General features: G+C 36.3%; 6 protein-coding genes across 6 annotated transcripts in view; 1 reads left to right on the top strand and 5 right to left on the bottom strand.

Moving 5' to 3' along the window:
* Positions 1-779: 779 nt before the first annotated feature.
* On the bottom strand, positions 780-1,586 carry MONOS_4580 (uncharacterized protein; the record flags this gene model as incomplete). Its single annotated transcript, XM_067874666.1, has 2 exons — positions 780-1,274; positions 1,320-1,586. The coding sequence occupies 2 exons, from the start codon at positions 1,584-1,586 to the stop codon at positions 780-782; spliced, it is 762 nt and encodes a 253-aa protein (XP_067732280.1).
* Positions 1,587-5,427: 3,841 nt separating this feature from the next.
* Positions 5,428-6,053, bottom strand: MONOS_4579 (uncharacterized protein; the record flags this gene model as incomplete). Its single annotated transcript, XM_067874664.1, has 2 exons — positions 5,428-5,618; positions 5,960-6,053. 2 exons carry the CDS (start codon positions 6,051-6,053, stop codon positions 5,428-5,430), a joined length of 285 nt encoding a protein of 94 aa, XP_067732279.1.
* Positions 6,054-7,140: 1,087 nt separating this feature from the next.
* On the top strand, positions 7,141-7,560 carry MONOS_4578 (uncharacterized protein; the record flags this gene model as incomplete). Its single annotated transcript, XM_067874663.1, has 1 exon — positions 7,141-7,560. One exon carries the CDS (start codon positions 7,141-7,143, stop codon positions 7,558-7,560), a length of 420 nt encoding a protein of 139 aa, XP_067732278.1.
* A 1,371-nt stretch (positions 7,561-8,931) lies between these two features.
* Positions 8,932-16,044, bottom strand: MONOS_4577 (uncharacterized protein; the record flags this gene model as incomplete). Its single annotated transcript, XM_067874662.1, has 2 exons — positions 8,932-15,298; positions 15,389-16,044. 2 exons carry the CDS (start codon positions 16,042-16,044, stop codon positions 8,932-8,934), a joined length of 7,023 nt encoding a protein of 2,340 aa, XP_067732277.1.
* A 2,752-nt stretch (positions 16,045-18,796) lies between these two features.
* MONOS_4576 (uncharacterized protein) lies at positions 18,797-20,617 on the bottom strand (the record flags this gene model as incomplete). Its single annotated transcript, XM_067874661.1, has 2 exons — positions 18,797-19,023; positions 19,309-20,617. 2 exons carry the CDS (start codon positions 20,615-20,617, stop codon positions 18,797-18,799), a joined length of 1,536 nt encoding a protein of 511 aa, XP_067732276.1.
* Positions 20,618-21,718: 1,101 nt separating this feature from the next.
* MONOS_4575 (putative protein of unknown function (DUF4456)) overlaps positions 21,719-21,827 on the bottom strand; it is a gene marked incomplete at its 5' end in the record, with an annotated part of 7,945 nt that continues 7,836 nt past the window's right edge. The window contains one exon of the mRNA XM_067874660.1: positions 21,719-21,827. This exon is cut by the window's right edge and continues 1,477 nt beyond it.

Below are 21,827 nucleotides of genomic sequence, written 5' to 3'. Positions count from 1 at the left end.
CGTGGGCAAAAACAATTATTAATTACGAACTTAATAGTCTCCCCTCCTGACATCTTTGCATGAACCTGTGTCAGTACTGTATTATTTCAAGGCGTTGAACATTCCATCCCCGTTCTCTCCAGCTCCGCTGGTCTTTACGCTCCAAACATCAATGTGAGGATGCGGGCTCTTCTCTGGAGTATTTGTGGGCCTATGGAATTCTTTGTGGCTTCTTCCCCATAATCAATAATTGCAAAATCCCACATTTGTTTGCATCATTTGCCCTTCTCGGCTTCTCGCCCACATAAGTTACAAAAATATATCTGTATTTTTCACATCAATCTTCTGATGAATCACTCCACTTGAAAGATTCGTATTAGATAGGTTCTCAACAAATCTTGCCATAATTCACTTGATATCTTTTTCTTTGAAGGTGTCAGTATCATCTATACCTTCTCTATCCAAATTTTGTAAAAATATTCGCAGCGCTCTCCACGGATCCCTTTCACTCTTTTGATTTTTCAGTATTGCTGCTGATATATCCTTCACTCCAACGTCTTCTCCTCATGTTTGAAAAAGTTCCCTTCATGGTATATTTTCCCCGCTGCATAAGGCTTATTCTTTACTTTGGGGGTAACTTCTCGTCATCATTTCTCATCTCTTTTGAAGTCAATCCGATATTTCTCAATAACGGACTTGCACAATCTCGTTTCTTAAATATTTCTATTTTTCTCTTCCTTTTTAGAGAAGATAGTTAACAAATAGCTCTGCAGGGCACAGGAGCAATCAGGTCTAAAATTCTATCTAATGTTCTCGGTGCGACTATTTTCTATATCTCTGCGACCTTCTCCCCTCTCAGTGCATAGTCCGACTTTCTCGCTATCCGGCTGAGTGCATCTGCTTCCGTGTTCTGCTCTCCCGGGAGATGTTCCGTCTGTATTGAAATGTCCAGGCTGTTCAGTTTCTTTTCTAATGCTCTCAATGTTGGAATGAGCGACGGTGCTCCCCTCTTCTACTGTATCGTCCATCTCGTGGACATGTTGTCCGTCTTCAGACGAATATGATCTATCTGCTGTTGTTGCAGTCATGCTTCCTTTTTCCCTTGTGTCCTCAACACTGCTCTGTACTCCTTCTCGTTGATTGCAAGCATGCTTTCCAGGAGGGTCCAACTTCCGTGGACATATATTTTCTCCTCTTAGTTCTCCCTCGGTATTGTTAACACTGCACCCCACCTCAGCTCTGAAGCGTCCGTAGTTAGCACTGCTGGCCTGTTCCTTCTCTTCGGACTCCTCGGTCTGTTCTCAAGAAGGGTTTTCCTCCAATGTGTTAATTCTCCCAACATCATTGGGTTGGCTATTTCCGTCCCCTTCCAGCCCCCGCGGGCTATCGCCTGCCTCAGCGCGTATTGCAAACGCATCATCCACAAGCTCACTGGTGGGTGTTGTAACCTCACAAAATTCAGCCTCCCGAGGAGTGCTGCTAAGTCCCTCGTCTTTTATCTCCTTCTTTCCTTTGCATGTGCTATCCATTTTCGCACAACCTCCAGGAGCAGCACTCTCTTCCTCTCTTGGAGCATCACTTCCATCTTCTCTGAGTTCCACAACCATCCCAGAAATTTCACGCTCCTTGTGGGTTCCAGTTTTTGTTTCTCTCCGACAGTATCCAGCCCAGATTTCTCAGGAACTGGGCTATTTCTTGTGTGATTAATCTCAGTGCATCACTGTCTGAATGCATGAGGAAATAATCGTACAGGTGTTTTACAAGCTTCACTTTCCACTTCTTTCGAAATATGAATGTTGGGTTGAACCACTTCACCTCCGACTCCTGCGCGGGCTTCACCACTCAGTCCTTCAACTTCTTCTTATAAAAATTTTAGCAATTGCTCTTTCGTGAGGATCTTCAATAACTCTATGAGGTTCCCCATTCTGATAGTTCCTTCTTGGGTACTCGACTACAATTCCAGAAGCTTTCTTTATTCCTCTCTTGATTTCCTCCTTGCACATCATCTTATTCTTCGTTCTCATTTCGTGGAAATAAGCTGAGTCCTCCTCCATTTTATTCACGCCGTGCTGTGCGACTTCTTTCTATATCCTCATCTCGCGGTTCTTCCGCAGCCTCTTGCTCAATATTCTCCTTATGATTTTACGCGGCTTTCACCTCTTCAATTTTCTAGCGAAATTTCGCGGTTTCAATATCTGCACCTATCTCGCTAAAGCGTTCTATTTATTATCGTATTATCAAATGGAAATTTCTCTCAATTTCTTTCTATTCTTATCTCGCAGCAAACTCAGCTTTCTCTTCCTTCAAACCCATTCGATCGGAAGTTATTTGTCATTCCATTATAATCTCGCGACAATTCACATCTCTCTTTTATTACTCAGTCCCGTTGCAGTTCGCGGTTTCCCTTTTGTAATTAATTATCTTGTAATGAATCGTATCATTTCAAATTATAAATTAATGATATTTCACTTTTTTGTTTGATATTATGTCGCAACACAGCTTGTTTATATTTCCTTTGCAAAAGTCAATCGATTTACTGAGTTTTCTATCTCTATTATCATCTCGCTGCGAAGTGCGGTTCTCTGCTCTCTCTCCTCTCATGGTCTCACGATTGAACGCGGTTTCTCTCTTTCATTTCTCTGTCTCACTGTCAAGCGTGTCTATCTCTGCTGTCTCTTCTCTCATGATCTCGAGATCAAACGCGGTTTTATTCTCTGTATCTATCTTTCGAATATGCACCGCTACGTTTGAAATAATTATCTTTTAACTGTTATGAAATTATCCTTCTGTTAATATCTCGCTGCAATCTGTGTCTCGATTTTCATAAATATCCTTATTTCATATATGCGTGTATGTTTTGTTGCTGCATTTATCAATATCTCGCAGTACAAGACATCTCTTTTCCCTAATCTTTATTTAGTTTTTCATTGATTCTCTTCTTATCCCTATCTCGCGGAAAGGTGCGACTCTCTTTTCTCTCTCCTCAATCAAGATCAAGCGATTAAACTCGATTTTGCTCATTGCAGTTGTTTCGAGACAATGCTCTATTTCATTTCAATGAGACAAATTTTTATTATAACAATATTCTTTTATAACGATCTTGCTGTAATATGTGTGTCAAAATTCTCATGAACATGTTCAACATTTCATCACTGCTGAATTAATTCATTTCTCGCATCTATGCATGGCTCTTCTTCCTTGTATATTCTATCAGTTTTCTGAAGTTAAATTGTTATGTTATATCCCGCGGCTATGAGAGGCTCTTTTTCACCTTTTGTCTTCACTTAAATCTTCTCTATTTTGAATTTTTATTCTTTTTAAAATAATCTTCTGAGAATGCACAGCTTCACTTCAATAAATTATCTTTCAATTGAAAACTAGTTCTTTCTCAAAAATAATCTCACTGTAATATATGGATCTCTCATTTTTGATTCTTGAGGTTTCAAGTGATTTCTTTATTCAACTATATCTCGCTGCAATTGATAGCTCATTTTCCTAATAAATGATCAAAATATTTTGAAGTTTCATTTTCTTTGAAAATCTATTGAAATACATATCTTCATTTTGCATAAATATCTCATAAATATCATAATTTCAGTTTTCTGTTTTGCAACTTCTGTTATTGATATTCTCTCTTCAAAATACACGGTTCTCTGTTCAATTCTTTCGGCTGTGCACTATCTTCCATTCCGGATGTTGTCTAACATTCACAGATCCTGGTGAAGACTTGAATAATATTTTCCACTCTTTCCAGAGGCAAAAATAGATCAAATTCTTTTCCATCACCGTCTCTGTATTTTACAAAACAGGTTGCTGCTTCATATTTAATGCTGAAAATAAAGATCTTCTTTGAATTTGAGAATTGGCGAAGTTAGATCTTTGACCACCCATAAATCGTGATCAATACTCATTATTGAGGGGCAAACCTGCTCCATGCGTTCGTTGATTCGCTCTATTGCGAATTAATAAGAAAGAAAAAATATTATAAAAGTTTCTTGAGTAATTACTCACAGCTTTAAAAAAATTTTTTTTATCTTTTAACTGAAGATCGCACAACACTTTAGAAAGATGCACCAAGATGTTATTATGAAAAACACATAAAAACATTATCATTAACAACATTACGAATATGACAATGCATTGTATTTGAATGTTTTCCAATTGCAAAGATGTAATTGTTGAAATAAATGAATGTTTTTCGAACATGTTTCAATATGATTGAGTATCCAGATGAAAAAGTTGGATTTGTGATCGAAAAAAGAATAAAAATCATCAAGAAAATACCATCACCTTCATATTGAATGAACGAAAAAAACAGTTTTGATTTTTTTTTTCAAAAATGAGTACACAGTTTCACCAACTCAGGTTCTTTTTTTCACATGGTGCAGTATTTTTGAATTAAAAAAATATTCAATGATTTGTTCCAAACCTTTTCTAATATCGAATAGTTGTTATTTCAAAATCCTCATGCAAAATAATATATTGAAATGAAAAAAAGTTGAGAAAAATAGTTAAAAGCTATGTGTGGAACAAAAATTATTAAGCAACACATTTCGTCCCACATCTTCTCCGCTTTGATTGATAACATTCAAAGTTAGTGAATTTTTTGCTTTCGAGATAAATTGTCCTTTTCTTTGCAACATTTCTTCTTTTATTCTCTTACATTGTGAAACAATTCAAAATGGCATTGTTATCCAATTCATGCAGAAATATGATTTATGCTTGATGCGGAGAATTTTTCTGCAACTACAGCAAGCTGAATATAAAATGACAATTAATTTATTAATCTTGAAAATTTTGCCAATTTGATTAACATTAATATTTATTCATTTCGACAAATAAAACATAAAAAACTTTTTCATTTATTTGCAATTCAAGATTCTTGAAATGAAAAGTCTTTATGAATAATATCTTTTTTTTCATTCAAATCTCTTTATTCTTCAAAGCCTTCTCTGATGAACAACAAAAATATTACAAATTATCAATTGCTCAACTTTCCTCAAATTCAAGTCCAAAACTTGCCTATACTTTTTTTCAGAAAGCCAAGATTAATATTTGTTCTAAGATGGAAGGTAAGCCGAAATTAAATAAGAATAGATATGATTTTGAATCAAGAAAAGCAGAGCAGCAGACTTGCAATCGAAAAAGGAGGACGATTTTGCCTTTTTTTATTTGGAAGCTGAAAGAGGCGCAGATAAAAAAGAAAGAGTATTAGAGCAATTCTTTTATGAAATGAATGAGCTCAAAAATAGCGTTCGGCAGGTTACACAACGTCACACGCCTTCAATATGTCGCAGAAGATGAGACGATGAAGGAAAGCGATTTCAAAGAAAGAAATGATCAAAGAAATATTCTATGAAACAGCCAAATTAACAACAGGTGTGTGATGATTAATCCACCAAAAGTGTTTTTGAGTCAATTTATTATTTTTTTGTGTGTGCCTTCTCTTCAAATATCTTCGACTTTGCCTCCACTTGCACCAATCCACCAACAAGTCAGCTCATGAAATGATTTCCGCCTTATGATCTGCACCTTCTTCAGAAGCCCCGTCGCATCGTGCGCACTCTTGTAGGGAGTCTTTTCCAACTCGCAATTCATTGCTTTGATGCCAAGATGACCATCCACGCATTCATTGTCAGCTGTATGCCCGTTGAGAAATATGAATAAATCGACATTCTAATCACAGAATGCTTCTGTTCTGTCATGTCCAAAAATAGAATTATCTTAAAGAGATATGCTGCAAATGTGTACTATTCCGGTACGTCAGAATTGGCTTTTTTTTATGATAAAAGTGTTTATCATAGGATTATATTTATTAATAAAAAATATCAGAGAGAGAAAATCATTATGTGTTGAAATAAAAAATTTTCAAATTTACAAAAAAATCATTCTGGGACATGATATTTATTGATATACAAAATGAAAAAATTATTTGAAAATGTAACGAAAAATTATTCTGAAGGGCTATATTAAGTCGAACTTTCTCCGTCTCCTGCTCCAAATGGATCTAAATCATCATCTTCTTCAATTTTAGGAAGAATATCATCTGCATCTAGGATTTTTTCTTCAACCATTTTTTCAAAATTTTCATTTACCTCTTCAATCAATTCAACAGGTTATTAATGAATCAATTCTTTCATCACATCTTCAAACTGAAGCTCAAACGAACTTTTAAGAAAGAAAATTTTGCTATCTGATCGGCAAGATATTTCATTCCATAACGAACTATTAAATAGATCACTTAAAATGCATCCATAACACTTCAATTGTGTTTGTGCAAGCCTTATTCACTTTTTTGAAGAATTCCCGCTTGTGGCAGACTGTTTCATGTTTATAACCAAACGTACTCAAACATTGGTTAGCTTTCCATTCGTCAGAATATATCTTTGTTCCGAATTTGATGTGATCCAAAATTATTAGAATCAGTGTATCTTTGGTTCTGTCTGGGACTATCATCAAAAATCTGTCTCCTGCTCCTCCACCTTCCAACCTTTCGACTCCTCCAAAAATCCAAATCTATTTCTTCTTTTTTCCCTTATGGTATTTCCTTCTTCTTTTGATTGCTTCGTCTATCTCCACAATCTTCCCCTCTCCTCCGATTTTGGCTGGTTTCTGTTCCAAATCCGCATGCAACAGCACCTCATTACACTAGCCCAATATGATACAGTTTTTATGTTCACGGACAATAACATTGAAACAGTTTTGATTGGGATTTTCAACCAGAGATATAGTAATTCAAGCAGAGTAATTCCAAAGGGCTTTTTCAAAATTTCGAATACTGTTCCTTCATGAATTGAACTCTTGAATTTTCTGTGACTTGTGCAAATACAATATCTGCATCCTTCTTCCATTCTTCAAGTTTTTTCTATTTTGCAAATTCTGCGCACTGGTGCAATTCCATCTCGCAGCACTGTGAAATACCAATTCCACGCTTTCTCATCTTTATAAAATGCGCGATTCATCAAAGAAATTGCCCTATCTTTCAAGATCAAATTTTGTTCAGCAATGAAAAAATGTTGATCATTCCCTTAAATTGAGAAAATTTATTTGATCTTTAAATTTTCAAAAATTTTTTAAACGAGTTTCCGCACAAAATTTACAAGTCAAAATAGCATAATAACTTATCATAAATTGTTATTAATTGATTGGAAGTGTTTTTGAATGTTCCGGTATAATACCCTTTTGCCAGATATGCTTCTCATGAAGGCGAATAAGGGCTTTTTCACAGAAGCGACAAATGATTCACACACAAAATACATATCTCTTCCGACACAGGCCTTGTTGGTTGATAACACGATATTGGTGATGGAAAAGAAGGATTCTGACACTTCTGAATCATCCTTGAACTCGATCATAAGAGCTCCGCCTCTTTTTCCAGAACTTGTATCCTCGCTCACAGAGCAGGTGGAGAAGACGGTATTACTCACCGAAAAAGAATTGTCAGAGGCAGATGAGGCGAATGAGATGCACACGCCATTGGTGGCAGTCTGCTGGTTTTGTGGAGATGAATCGATGTTGGAAATGGTGCAGTTGGTGAGGGAGAGAAAGAGAGCAGATTGGAAGAATGATGAAGGAGAATGAAGTTCTTTTGCTGAATAATTGATGAAAATTCGTGTGGAAAATGAAAAGTGGCTGAGGAATTGGAAGAAATGGGAAAAAAGGTGAAATAATATTGAGAATTTTGGACAAATGAAGAACAATAGGAAAAAGAATGTGTGGTTTGTCAGGAGAATGGAGAGAGAAGCGTCGAGATTGAATCACTTGTTGTTTAAATGATCTCGATTTTTCTTTCATAATATCTTCCTTTTGAAAAAATAATTTATCGAAAATTATTGAATGGAAATTAAATGAAGCAAGAGAAAACTGACAATTTGCTTTTTGAATTGCCACTTTTTTTCCTTTCATGGAAAAATATTGATTAACCCAGGGTGAAGGCAGGAGCAACGATGACTAAGACTTTTGTTATTTAAGAGGAGAAATGAGATGATCTCCCATTTCAGATACAAGTTTTCAAAAAGTGTATTTGAAGATTGTTGATGTTCAATGTTTTTGGTTTTGATAAAAGAAATGTCAAATGCATTATGCGAGAAACATTGTTTCTTTTTGAAAACAACAGAGGAAACTGAACGAGAAACAAATTATCTCTGAGGGAGTCAAAGTCTTGTTTGAACATCCGCACATAAGAAGAGGTGGATCTTGTTGGTATTTATAGATAACCGATTTTCTTATTTAATTTCAAAGTTTTGGACTTTGCAAAAGACTCATCAATGACAAAAAAAATGCAATTTGGTGTTTTCGATTGCTTTGTTTTCTATCTTTCCAATCCAATTGGCAAGCTCAATAATACAACAGGTGATGAATATATAATGCGAAATGAATGAATGAATGAATGAATCAATGAATGAAAGATAATTAAGTCACTGGAGAAGAGGATTGATCGACTTGTAAAAAATAAATGAAGATCACTTTCTTTCAAAAGGAATCAAGATCGCTTGTCAAGAAGCATTTTCCAATGCTCTTGGCTTGTTCTTCTCGTCTCAAAGACAGAAGATGAACGAAAAACATGCTCAACCAAAAACCAAATGGGAGTTATAAAATGGAATGAATAAGTGAATGAATGAATGAAATAATAAAACAATTGATCAGCAGATGTGTGGAAGCAAAGCTCCACAAAATTCTGCTTTGATCCTTCTCCAGCAAAAATGGTGTTGTAAAAGAACATACAATCCAAACAATCCAAACAACGCAAATGGTACAAACAACAACAACATAAAAGTTAAATCACACAAAAAGTGAAGAAAACGGAAAATTTAGAGAAATTGACAAATTCGAAAAAAAAAAAAAAACAAACACAAATGCAAAAACAAAAATATACAAAAGTGAAGAACAACAAAAATAATAAAATCTCTTCTCAGCTTTATGAATCGTCTTTGCCTCTGTTCTTTTCACCCATCACTTTTTCTTCTTGTCACTCATGCTCGTTGAAGATGGGCGACTGTCCCTTGTTTGCATGCCCTTCTCCTCTGACTCTTCTAACTCTTCTGACTCTTCGCAGCACACCGCATCTGTCATCGTCATCACCATCGCCTCAGCTGGAAACTTTCCAAAAAAAGTTCGTTTCAGCTCCATCAGTGCGGGTCGCCCCTCAGCCTTTGCGGAAAGACAGCTCTGCATCACCCCAAACAGATCTGATTCCTCTACAAGCTCCAGCCTCGGCCTCTCCCCATTCACAATCTTCTCCCCTGCAATCACCGCCTCATACTCTCCAAACGGAACATGAAGCGTCAGACACTCCCACAGCATCATCCCAATCGAGAATGTCACCGACTCCTTTGTCGCTCCCATCTTCTTGTTCATCTGCAGCTCTGGAGCCTTCCACCTCAAACACTCCTTTCTGAATCCTTCATCATCCTCAAACGCTGATGAAGGAGGAGGTGAGTCTGTGAATCTCTCGCTCATCAACGAAATATTGGACGAAGAAGAAACAATACTCAATGAGGAGATTGAAGAGGAATCTGAACTGTCATCAGAAGAACACTCTGAGTGCATCACGATGCAGATCACCATGTGCTCTGAGAACAGCACAATGTGAGGACTCAAATTTTCTAAGGATGAAAGTGGATTTTCCATTTCATCAAATGAGTGCAGTGCTCCATTCACCACCCAGAACAAGACCTGCGCAGCCGTATATTCTCTCTCCTGAAGAGTGCCTATTGCTATCTCTTTCTTCTCATTCCTTCCATGAAGCAACATGAATAATGAATCTCGCAGATCCACAATCAGTTTTTCATGAGGAGACGAGCAGGCCATTGCATCTACCAGATTAGACATCGAAGAGGTGGTCGGGCACAGATCTTCCCCTCGAACAAATGTTGAATCTGAATCAGTTGAACAAGTGGAAGAAATTGATGGTGATGGTGTTCTCTTCCTTGTCTCTTCTTTCTCATCAACCTTCTCCAGCATCCACTCTGGAATCTTGTCTGAATCTTTTCCAAGGATGTATTCAGTGGAGCCACTCTCACTCAGCAAATACTCTTCAGACTCCGAATGCACCATCTCCTTTCCATTTATTCTTTTCTTTATTCTCTCTTCATTTTTCTTTTCTGCCTCTTTCTCTGCTCTTCTCCACTGCTCCTCAGGCGATATCTCCATCGTCACCATCTCAATCGCCTTCGGATCCTTCTTAACATTATCATCAACAATCTCCTTGTATTTTTTTGCTTCTTCTTTTAAATTTCTCCATCGAATTTCCAATATTATTGATACAATGAGAACAATCAACAATAAAACAACAAGCACAATCACAATCAACAACCAATAAGATTTCCCTTCTTTCCCTCCTTCAACAACTTTATCATCTCCTGTCTTTGATTCTGTTTTGTTCTTCAGAATCAGCGGAGAAGTCGAAACCAATTGTTTCCCAAACAATATCATCACAGATACCTCTGTTTCGTCTCCAATTGTTGAAATATTTTCTGAGGGAATTCTTCCAATCACTTCATTTTCTGATACAAAACCATCTTTCTCAAAAGGATATGTCTCAACCAACTCCACTTCCCCTGTTTTGCTCACAAGTCTGAATGACAAGTCACATGGCACAAATAGAGATCCCTTGAATTTGATTAAAAAATTGCTGCCATTCCCATTCACTGAAACATCTTCCAATTTGGGAATGAAGAAAGGCGATGACCTTTCTCCTGCTATCCCTCCGAGTGTGCATCCATCATTCAAAATCCAAAGAGAAGAATTGGGCATCAGTCCATCTCCTCCTTTCAAGCTCGAAATGGTCAATGAAGCAAAATCTGAGCAAACAATGTTTCTTCTCACTGATGGATATTTTTCAATGAATGGATTGTTGTTCAAGAACTCTCCTTTCTCAATTGTCACATTACCAGAAGATATGGATAATCCGCCTGATGATGATTTCGAAATAATCACATCCTTCATCACTAACGAAGAGTTTAACGAATGAACAAGAGACCCATTCCATTGACAGATATCTGTTATTGTGTTCATATTCCCGGTTTCACTTTCTTTCGCAAGCATTCCAAAAAATCGACAAGAATCCATCGAAACATCCTTCATATCATGCGCCTCAACAACACTTCCTTTGTCAGATAAGGAATTGCAATTTATGCAAGAACAGTTTGAAAACTCCAAATGAGCAGATGATGAAGAAGCTGAGAGAACAGAAGCTCCTTCTGAGTTCCTTGAACAGTTGTTGAATGAGGAGATTCCAATAGACACTGTTCCTGAAGTGGATCCTTGAATCGCAATGATGCAACCATCAGATAGCTTCACTCCATTCGCAGATACTCCATTAAATACAACTTCTTTGCACTGCCCAATCTCAAACACATTTGAAATTGCTTCAACTTTTTCCAGTCTCACATTCATCAATGAAATCTTATCCCCATTAAACAGAAACAACGATTTCTTGAATGATAGGAGTGACACTGAGCAGTTGTCAATATGAAGAATTCCATTTTCGATGCTCAGCAATGTTGAGTTTAGAATAGCAGCTTCAATGTTTTCTGATTGGCCAATCGAAGAGAAATCAACAAATGAAAGAGATAATTGGCCATTTGTTTCATGAATAATAGAACTGTCTGAATACAAAAATGACTGGCCAAAGTTGAAATTCAATCTCTCAATCCGAACATTCTCTGATGTTGTGATAAGATTTCCATCATTGGTTATCGCTGAGTTCAGATACACCAAAGCAGTTGAAGGAGATTGCAGCGAACGGATGATCACATCATGAGCTTCGCATTCCCCAACAATAATTGTTTGCCCCAAGATCAACAGCTGAGAGTACAGAGATGGAATAATGTGCTGAACTCCGAAATTCAATGACTCACAAGGCATGCTGAACTCTCCACACTGCTTGCTATCTGCATGATTTTCAGAAACTGAAGACACAAAGATTGTCTCGCTTTGGAATTTCACCACTCTCAGCAGAAGATCTTCTTCCCCCACAAAAGAGTCTGTTGTGCATCCCCACATTGCCAATTCCTTCACAAATGGCAATCTGAAGTCCAACAGGAATTGTTCATCAACTATTTGATTTTCGATTGAGTGGCATCGAACATACACGTCTCTCCCTCTGAATGCATAGTTGTCTCTGAATGTGATATTCGACAACACAAAGTTCAGAGGCTGCTCAGTTGCCGAGGTGCATTCCAGAAACAGCCACCCACCTCTTCCTGTGGATGAGCAGAAGCACTCAGAAATCGTGCAAAATGAGCAATCAAAGCTTCCTCCCTCATTCAACACACAAAATATCCCTCCTCCCTTTCCACACCTCGTTCCACCACACTTCTTCATCGTTGTGTTTCTTATCACCATTTTCAAAGGCTCATCATTGTCATTCCGAATGATGGGAATATCATCAGTTGTGTTCTGTGTGACTTCTTCGAACACACTCCATTCAATGGCAACATCTTGTTCAACTTCATTTTTTTCTCTTCTTGAACTCTTTGATATGCCCAATCCACTTGCTCCATCCAACTTAATATTCTTCATCGTCAAGTTCTTAATGTTCAAAATCGATGTTGACAAAACAGAAATAACATCCTTTGAAAAAAATAGGAATTGCATTGACACAAATTCCAATTGAACTGTGCCTCCATCTGTTTTGATCAGTCCATAATTCATAATCTCTTCCACATTGTTTTCTTCATTTTTTGAGAACGAACAATCTTTCAGAGTCAATAATCCATCGATTGAACCAACGTGCAACAAAGTCTTAGCTCCACTTGCGAATGAAGAAGGAATCACAAACTTTATCAGTTCGAAATTGGTAATTCCGGAAATCATCGTCGCTGCTTCTTCTGCTCCTTCAAGCGATGAGAGACATTCCAAAGAGCACATTTCTTCATCATCCGATTTAATAGAAATATCGCTGAGTTTAACCCTTTTCTTTAAAATCGCCTTTCCAATGACGTTTATTTTCCTTTCATTTCCTTCAGGCAATCTCAAATATGAATGATCTATTGACAGACACGGATAATCTGAAAGACCACAAATGCATACATCTTTTCCATCACCCCCAACAAATAACTCTGAGCCAAGTGCAATCCAGAAATAGGCAAGCGGAATTGCATTCGTTTTGTCACTTCCATCAAAGCCTCTCAAAGAATCCAACGAAATATCAGCAAGATGCTCAGATACAAATGGAAGAGAGGTGTTTGTGATGCTCTTCGTCAAGTTGGATGATTCCACAAAAAGATCATTTCCATATTTTGCAACATTTGGCTTGTCTGCCTCAAAAACAGGAGATGAGATCACAAACGAAGAAAAGCCATTGATCAACTCCAGAGCCATCCCTCCTCCAAAGCCTATCTTCTCTTCTTCAGCTGGTGCTGTGCATCCTGTGAATGTGCACGAAATAACATTCATTTGAGTATTCCCTTTCAACTGGGCATTGATTGCCCCTCCTCTGCTTTCATCATCCATCACAGAACATCCATCAAATTCACATTCTTCAATATTTATTTGCGTATTCGAATTTTCATCATTGCTGTTATCAATGTTCACACAGCCTCCACTTCCTGCCGCTCTATCTATTTCTGTAAAAGTGCAGTTCGTCATGTTCAGCCAGGGAGCGTCCAAAAACTCACTATTTATTTCACTTCCTGTCAATGAGATCAGCGGATTTTCAATCAAGGTGATTGATGAAGCAGTGAACGAATCAACATTTAAGATCCCTGATTCAACTGACAAGAATAGCAACCCCAATTCAGATGAATGATCTTGAAGAGAAACAGAACAGTGAGACAATGTCAGTGATGATGATGAGGAAGAAATGAAAGTGGAATGTGATGAAAGAGAAGGAGGAAGAGAAAAGATGAGCTTTGATAGAATCGTTTCAACACCTGCTGTTATCATCGCCGAGTTGAATGATGAAGTTGAATCGAAGACTGTCCAGCCACTTTGATCATCATTTCCTTTGATTTCGTGTTTCTGTTCAGCAAAAGCTAATTCATCGCTCATCAAAATCATTCCATTCACAACAACTTTCTTAGCCCCTGCAAGTCGTGTGAGAGAGCGCTTCATTGTCAAACATGGGAATTGAACAATTCCACAATGTGAGTGATCAGATGCCTCAGAATTGCTCACAAAGATTTCTTCTGGGGTGGGAAGAAGATAGATGCACAGAGGGATTGCCAAACTCGTGTTTCCATTGTCATAGCCTCTAACTTTATCAATAGTATCCAATGAATCTGTCACACATGTGATGTTTTCTGATTTTGCAATCACTTCCAGATTGGGTGAAATGACAAAAATATCTTTTCCCCACTTGGCTGTGTTTGTTCCGAATGAAGAGGATATCAGGAAATTTGGACTTTCATTCAATAATTGAAGAAGAATTCCTCCCCCAAGACCATTCAATGCTGAGCAATAGCACTCATCAAAAGATCCACCTTTCACTTTCACTTCATTTTCACTCCCAACACACAGCATCATTGAGCCTCCATTTTCTGAACCTGTGCTTCCACATCCTGAAAATGAACAAGAATCCAGATCGATATTTGCCTTGTCATTGGAAAACGACATCACAGCTGCTCCGCTTGTTGTTCTCTCAATTCCATCAAAGGTGCATTCTGAAAGTGTTAATGAAATTTCATTTTCCGAAGAAAGAAAAATCAATGAAGAAGTTGAAATTGTTTTTGCCCAGTTCACGTTTTCCATCTGAAACATCCCACTCTGAACATTTATCAGCTCTGTGGTGAATGCTGTTTCTGTTGAGTGTCCGCTTCCAACAGATATGTTCAGCCCACTTGTGTGCATCTCTCCTGTTCCACTTATCTCAAATAATCTTGAGGCTTGATTATTTGCATGTGCTGAGTCATGCACAAGAATAAAGTCTCTGACAGTCAAGGTGCCTGTTGAGACTGAAAAAAGAGACAAACTACCAGACTCTAGTTCTGTTTGAATTGTTGAGCCTAAATTACTTTGGCCATAAACAGTAAAATTGTCTGTTCCACAATCCACATTTTTTGTTACGGTTATTGCTCCTGTGAGTATTTCGATATCAGTCACATATTCAGGAATTAGTTGGGTCAAACAATGGCTGATGGTGCTGCATGGATGAGACTCATTTATTCCGCACGAATATGTATCAATGGCATTCGGCTGCGTTTGAACTGAAGAGACAAATCTGATTCTTCCAAAATCGTTTCTTAGCCATTCGCTTTGATCGACTATAGAATGATGACCTGTACTGACTCTGTTTGTTGTTTGCCGGGTTGAATAGCAGCTGAGATCAATGTTGTTTGATGTTGAACTTTGAAGAACAATATCATGTCCAGCATTTCTACATGTGTTATTGTGAAAAAAACAGAAGAAAAGCAAAATTCCATCATTATTTGTATTAATTAACATCCCGATAGCGCCTCCTCCATACATCGAATAACAATGACAAAAGAGACAATTTGAAATAGCAACTTGATCAGCGCAGTCCCAATGTTCAATTGCACCGCCAGCACTACCAGTTGATCCATTGCATCGGCAGTATTCGAAAAATGAATTAATAACACATTTCTTTTGCCTCTGAGTTTTCGTTGGACGCAGATCAATTGCCCCACCATCATTTCCACATGAACAGTTTTGAAAAGAGCAATCATCAACCATTGACTGGACATACACAAACTCTGCCATAATTCCTCCTCCTCCAAAGTCCGAGGTGATTTGTGCTGTGCATTGAGAAAATAATGAATGAAGAACAATGCATTCAGCGATATTCAAAGCATATATTGCTCCACCTTTTGTTGAAGAATTGCATCTTTCGAAAGAACAATTTTCAACAGTGAGAATAGCATTTGTATTGTCATGAACAAAAAGGGCCCCTCCTTGTGGTGCTGTGCAATCAACCCATTCGCACAACGAAAACGATTGACTATCTGTAAAATTCATTTGCCCTTTTTTCTCAAGAGCATTCATTTCTCTTTTTCCGTAGAATGTGGTTGTGTTTTTGCAGACAAATTCCTGAGAAGAAAAAGATCCACTTGAAATTCCTCCTTCAAAAGCATTCACGCATGCATAAATGAGGCAGTTCTCCATCGAACTTCGAAAACATGAATGTTCCATGTAATAATCACTGTTCTTGGAAGATTTCGCAGACATGTTCCTGAAGGAACAGTCATTGATCTGTTCGCTTTGGCTCTTTCCTGAAACAAGAAAATTGTCTGACGAAGAAACAGCCAAATCCGAAATGATGGAATTTCTCAAAACCACTGAATTTTTATCTTTAGATGAAAATACGAGGCTGGATGAATAAACATTCTTTTGGGATAATATACTCATGTTTGTGAGGATGATTGACCCACTTTGCAAATGAAAAGGAGTTGGTGATTTTTGGTGGGAAATGCAGGAATCCAGCATAACACTCGACTTTTCTGTTATTAGCAGAAATTGTGAGGAAGAATGTTCAATTGCCACATTTTTCAGTCCAGCTGAAGAGTTGAATAATCTCAAAAATGAAACAATTGTTGTTGACGTAACTTGCTGCAATCCTTTGTAATAACAAAATATGTTCCCCCTTTCTTCATTTTTTATTTCTCTGTTTGTCTGAAAATGTGCATCGTTTGAATTGCCTCCATTCGAATAAACAGGGTCATTATGCGATTGAGAAATAAAGCGAGTATGTTGGCTTTCGAAAAAATATTCTTGTGCTGCATCATGCAACATTAATTTCCCGGCAAGGAGCAAACATGCGAAAAGAAATAGATGCACGCTCATCGCTAGCTAATCAACTTTTCTGTTTGATAAAATTAAATAATATGTCAGATCTATATAATTCTTTTTTCAAAAAAGAATTCATATGATTTAAATGTTTGATATATAATGAAATGAAGTGAAGATCGATTATGACAACAATTTGTTAGGGTTATCATTTTTGAAGTCATGACTTTTTAAACTGAATGTTGTTTTTTAATAGATTGTTTGTTTTTGACAAGAAATTTTTAAAAAAAGACAAAAAACATGATAATTGTTTTTGAAAACCAATGTTTAATCCAAATTGAAGACAAGTATGCCTTAATTAAGATTTTTCACATTCAATGTTCATTTTGGTGAAAATCCTGTTTCACTGCATTCTATCAATAAACTTAAAGTTTTCAGAAGCATTTATGATTTGTAAATGTGGGAAAATTCGGACTTTCAAGCATTTTTTGCACAAAACATTAAAAAAATTGCTTATCTCAAAACTTCATCTATTTTTTTCAGATTTCCAAATAAATCAGATTTTCTGATCCGTAAACAAGCATCGTTTAAATCAAAACACAAAGTAATCCAACATTTCACGAATGTCAAAAAATGGACACATTTTTATTGTGTTTTTTGATCTAAAAAAAGTCATTGAAAAGTGCACAATTCTTCAATGAAAATGCCTGAAGTGAAATATTTTTCCCCACATCGAAAATTATACCTCTGTGGCATGACAAATCACTTGAAGCCTCGTCTATCAAGGTTTAAAAAAAAGTTTTTTTTAATAAAAAATTAAAATTAAATAAGCAATTGCTAAAACTTCAAAAGACTTCTTATTGTTCTTTGGTAAAGTTTTATTGATTGCATCTGTAATATCTGGTTGTTTTTTCTCATGAGTCAGTGAAGGTCATACACAAATTGTGAAAAAAAAATATCTCAATTGACATTTTCTGTCAAATAAAATAATTATTAAGAGCATGATCACATTAATTAAAGATGATATTTTTTCAACATTATTAAAATTGTTTTATATCGATTTTCAAATTCATTATTATAGCAATTGGGAAAAGTGTAATCGTGACAAATTTAACCATTTTTGACAAATTATAAATATCTTGTCAGTTAATTAATCATTTTTTCAATTTTATCCTTGTCATGTCACAGAGGTTTATCGAAAATATTTGATTCAACATCGAAAAATCTTCATTATAAAAAAATTAGAAATAATTTTCAAAATTCACACTCACTTCAGTTTCTTTTTTTTAGAAAATGATCCGACAACTGCATCAATTTCAATCAGAAAAAAGTTTTTTTGATGTATTTGTGGTATTTGATTGAGTTCAATAGCGTGAATAGGGTTAAAATGAATAGTTAAAAAACTCTTCTAATGTGCTCGAAAGACAATAAGTTATTTTGTAAAAAATAAAAAAGATATGATCGTTCTTAATCCTGTTTTGTGCACAAAAAGACAGAAATCAATCTCATTTATTTAAAACAAAATTTATTCTATCACATTTATCGAATGTGTAACCGATAAAACAAAACATATTAAATCTTCTTATTGAGAAAAGGATCTATAAATATCAGTCTAAATCATAGAAAACAGTGGTTTAAAATGAAAGGAAAACATTTCGAACAAAGAAACTTAAGTTATTATCAACATTTGTTTTCATAAAATATCCTTGGTTTTGACTTGAATTGAAATTCAGAATAAATTAATTTCTTTTTCGATTTCGAATAAAACATTTTCGATGTTGTTTTAAACTTTTTCGATTTTGAATTTAAGTTTTTTGATCTTGAATTAAACTTTTTCGATGTTGAATAATTTTTGGTGGAATGATAAAGATAAAAATTCGGAAAATTTCCTATTTCACGTGTATTGAAAAAACCGTGTGTAACATAATTTTTTTTGACTTTTATCAAATAATCAATTTCATTTAAAGAAAATTTTCAACTTAAAAAACTTCAAAAAATGATTGTTCTTTTATTTTTTTTTTATCTATCTTATATTATCAGTTCAACCTTACTGAACAATAACAGATTTTAAAAAGAAAATAAGATTAAATAAGAAATTTTTCAAAAAAAAATATGTGAACATGTTTTGCCTTCATTTTTTCCACCGTTTTATGTGTTCAAAAATAAATGACGCTTTTTCTGGTATTAATGCTTGAGAAAAATGAAGAAAATGAACAGCTATGTCTTCCACTCCCTCGCTTTCCAGATCTTCCATCACATTCTTCCAAAAGACGGGCATTTCGTTTGCATCTATTGAATTTGAGGGAGAAAGTCTCTCGTAGTTCCATGTAGATTTATCAGATACTGATGAAGCAGATGCTGAATGAAAAGAAGAAGAAGAAGAAGAAGAAGAAGAAGAAGAAGAAGAAGAAGAAGAAGAAGAAGAAGAAGAAGAAGAAGAAGAAGAAGAAGAAGAAGAAGAAGAAGAAGAAGAAGAAGAAGAAGAAGAAGAAGAAGAAGAAGAAGAAGAAGAAGAAGAAGATGATGATGATGATGATGATGATGAAGATGATGATGAGAAAGAATTCGCTTCTGCTTCCGATAGAAGCAGCAAATTGTCAGTGAAATCAGGTTGATTTGAAGGAGGCTCTGTTGCAAGTGCACCTATTCTTTTTTCACTTTCATCCAACCCTTTCCGCACAGATGACTGATTCGACTGCCTCCACTCTTCCAAGCTTCTCCATTTCTCGATCTTTTTCCTTCGCATATGCTCACCCAAGAATCCATCGCTTCCGCCTTCTTTGGCACATTCCTCTTCCATTTCTATGTTGTGAGGCTGTTCTGCTTGTTCGGTCTGTCCTGTCTGATTTTGCTGGCTTGGCCATTCGTCTCTGATGTTCCACAGAAGCTGGTCCAATGCCCACAGCACCACAGACGTGGTGGAGGCATCGGCACAAGGAGAAGACGGGCGACAGCTGCTCGCGTGGAAGGCATAGCAATAAGGCTCAGCGGGAACAGACGAGACATCAGGGACAGTGCATACACTGCATGCTGCATCCGAAAAAACAGGAGGAGAAGCAGCTGCATTCCGCAAAGAATCAGAATTGGAGTGTGTTGAGTCTCCACTGAAGAGTGCTAGCTCTGAGCAAAACTGACATTTCTCTCTGCAGAAGACAGGCTTCTCATCAGCAAATGCAGAAGCAGTCAAGAACGACACGAGGATTCTGTGGAGATTGTGGTTCAGCAACTTCACAAGATGCTCAGCTGCACAAAGACGGCAAATGTTCCCAAAGATTGTTGTGACAATTTCTCGGCACTTTGTGCAAAGTGTCTGAGGGACAGAAACAGAAGCACTTGAAAGAGGAGCAAATGAATGCAAAGAAGCAGATCGAGTCATGGAATACATGGATGAAGAAGATGAAGAAGAAGAAGATGTTGTAGAAGAGAACGATGAAAAAGATGTTGAATGCTGCAAATTTTCAGTATTTGGCGCACCACTTCTCATCCACAATGTCTTCTTCTCCCACTCATTTCTGACTCCTTGGTGACCCAACAGAATGAGAGTGAGCAAAAAATGGAAAATTGAATCTGACTCGACCAAAAGACAAGAAATAACAACACTCCGCCACGACATCATGTCGAGAAATAGCAAACAGCTGTGCAGCCCGCAAGCTTCGTAGATGGAGCTGAAAGAAGAATACAAAGAAGAAGATTTGATTGAAGCGGATAATTCTGAAGTTGAAGTTGAAGAAGAAGATGAAGATGATGATGACAATGAAGATAAATCATCATCAGAATTGGATTGATCATTTTGTGTTTTAGAAGAAGATTGTTCGAAGCATTTGCAACTTGCCTGTGGTTCACTTGATTTCAGAGATGCAAAAAGCAAATTGTTGCAGAATGACTCCAAAATAGAGATGATCCGATATTTATCCACCAAAGAATCTATTTCCGGTGCAAAAACCGTAATCATTGCTTCAAGGCAAGAAAAGCACTCAGCAATAATTGCGCTGTTTGACCAGTCTGCGATGCTCTTGTGGAGAAATAAGAAACGGGAGGATGATGAAACAGAAGAAAATGATGTGGGCTGTGAAAGTTCATTCAAATAAATTGCATTGATGGATCGACAATGCAGCGGCAACTCTGTTGAGCGATATTTCACATCAAATAAATAAGTTGAAGAAGAAAGGATATTAATTATTATGTCATCTATTTTCAATGTGCTAAGGAAATGCTTGTCAGAAGCAGGCCAATTAAATAAAACATCTTATAATTGAACATTGGAAACATATGAGATAAAAATTTTTAACTTTAAAAAATAACTATTCACACTCATGCTTTCAGAAATGCATTTGAATGCTCTAAGTGCTTCCTCAATTTTTAATTCGCTTTGACTGTTTAAAGCATCAATCAAATTGCTTTTGCAAATTGGACAGATAATTTGAAGCAACTGAACATCGACTGGTTTCCATCGGTTAATAAACGAATAAGAAAGGGCTGCAAGTTTTAGAATATCTTTTGAATCAGTTTGCATAAAGAGAATTTGTTGAAGAACTGAATCAATATCATTTGCCTTAAAACTGTTCACAAAAAGATTTTCTGAGTTTCTACCAGAAACACGTGTTCCAAGTGAAGCAATTGCATGAATGATTTCGAGAGATCCCAATTTATATCTTTGAACCGTAGATTGCAACAGCAATTTTAAATCCCGTAAGAAAGTTGGTGTAAGAATTTTTTGAATATCGTTAACTGACAATAAAGTTATTGAGCACGATATAAGTTCTATTGCTTCCAATTTTTCACGTTGAGGTTTTTCATTTAAATTTGAGCAGGCCTCTAAAAAAACATAATGTGAAAAAATACTTCAAACATTTTGAAAAGAGAAATCCAGCATTCCTTTGCAAATGCAGAAGACATTTAAATTTTTAACAGATTCTCCAATCATAAGGTCACATAAAAAGTGTATTTTTCTTGAACAAAAACAAAAATTATTGATAAACCCATATCTTTTTTTGGAATTTACATTTTTGTGATTTTCAAAAGATTAACAAACAAAGCGTTGACACACAACATTCCATTCCCTTCAGTTTTTTTTTATTAATTTTATCTTGCTTGAAAATATGTGAATAATTTTTCATTTTAAATTCGTTTAATAATTCTTTCAAAAGATTTTGAAAATATTC

This window comes from Monocercomonoides exilis (genome assembly GCF_001643675.1).
Source record: "Monocercomonoides exilis strain PA203 chromosome Unknown scaffold9-1957334, whole genome shotgun sequence".
Lineage (NCBI taxonomy): Eukaryota > Preaxostyla > Oxymonadida > Polymastigidae > Monocercomonoides > Monocercomonoides exilis.
Note: the sequence above shows the minus strand (reverse complement) of the source record. Positions and strands in the feature narration are given on the sequence as shown.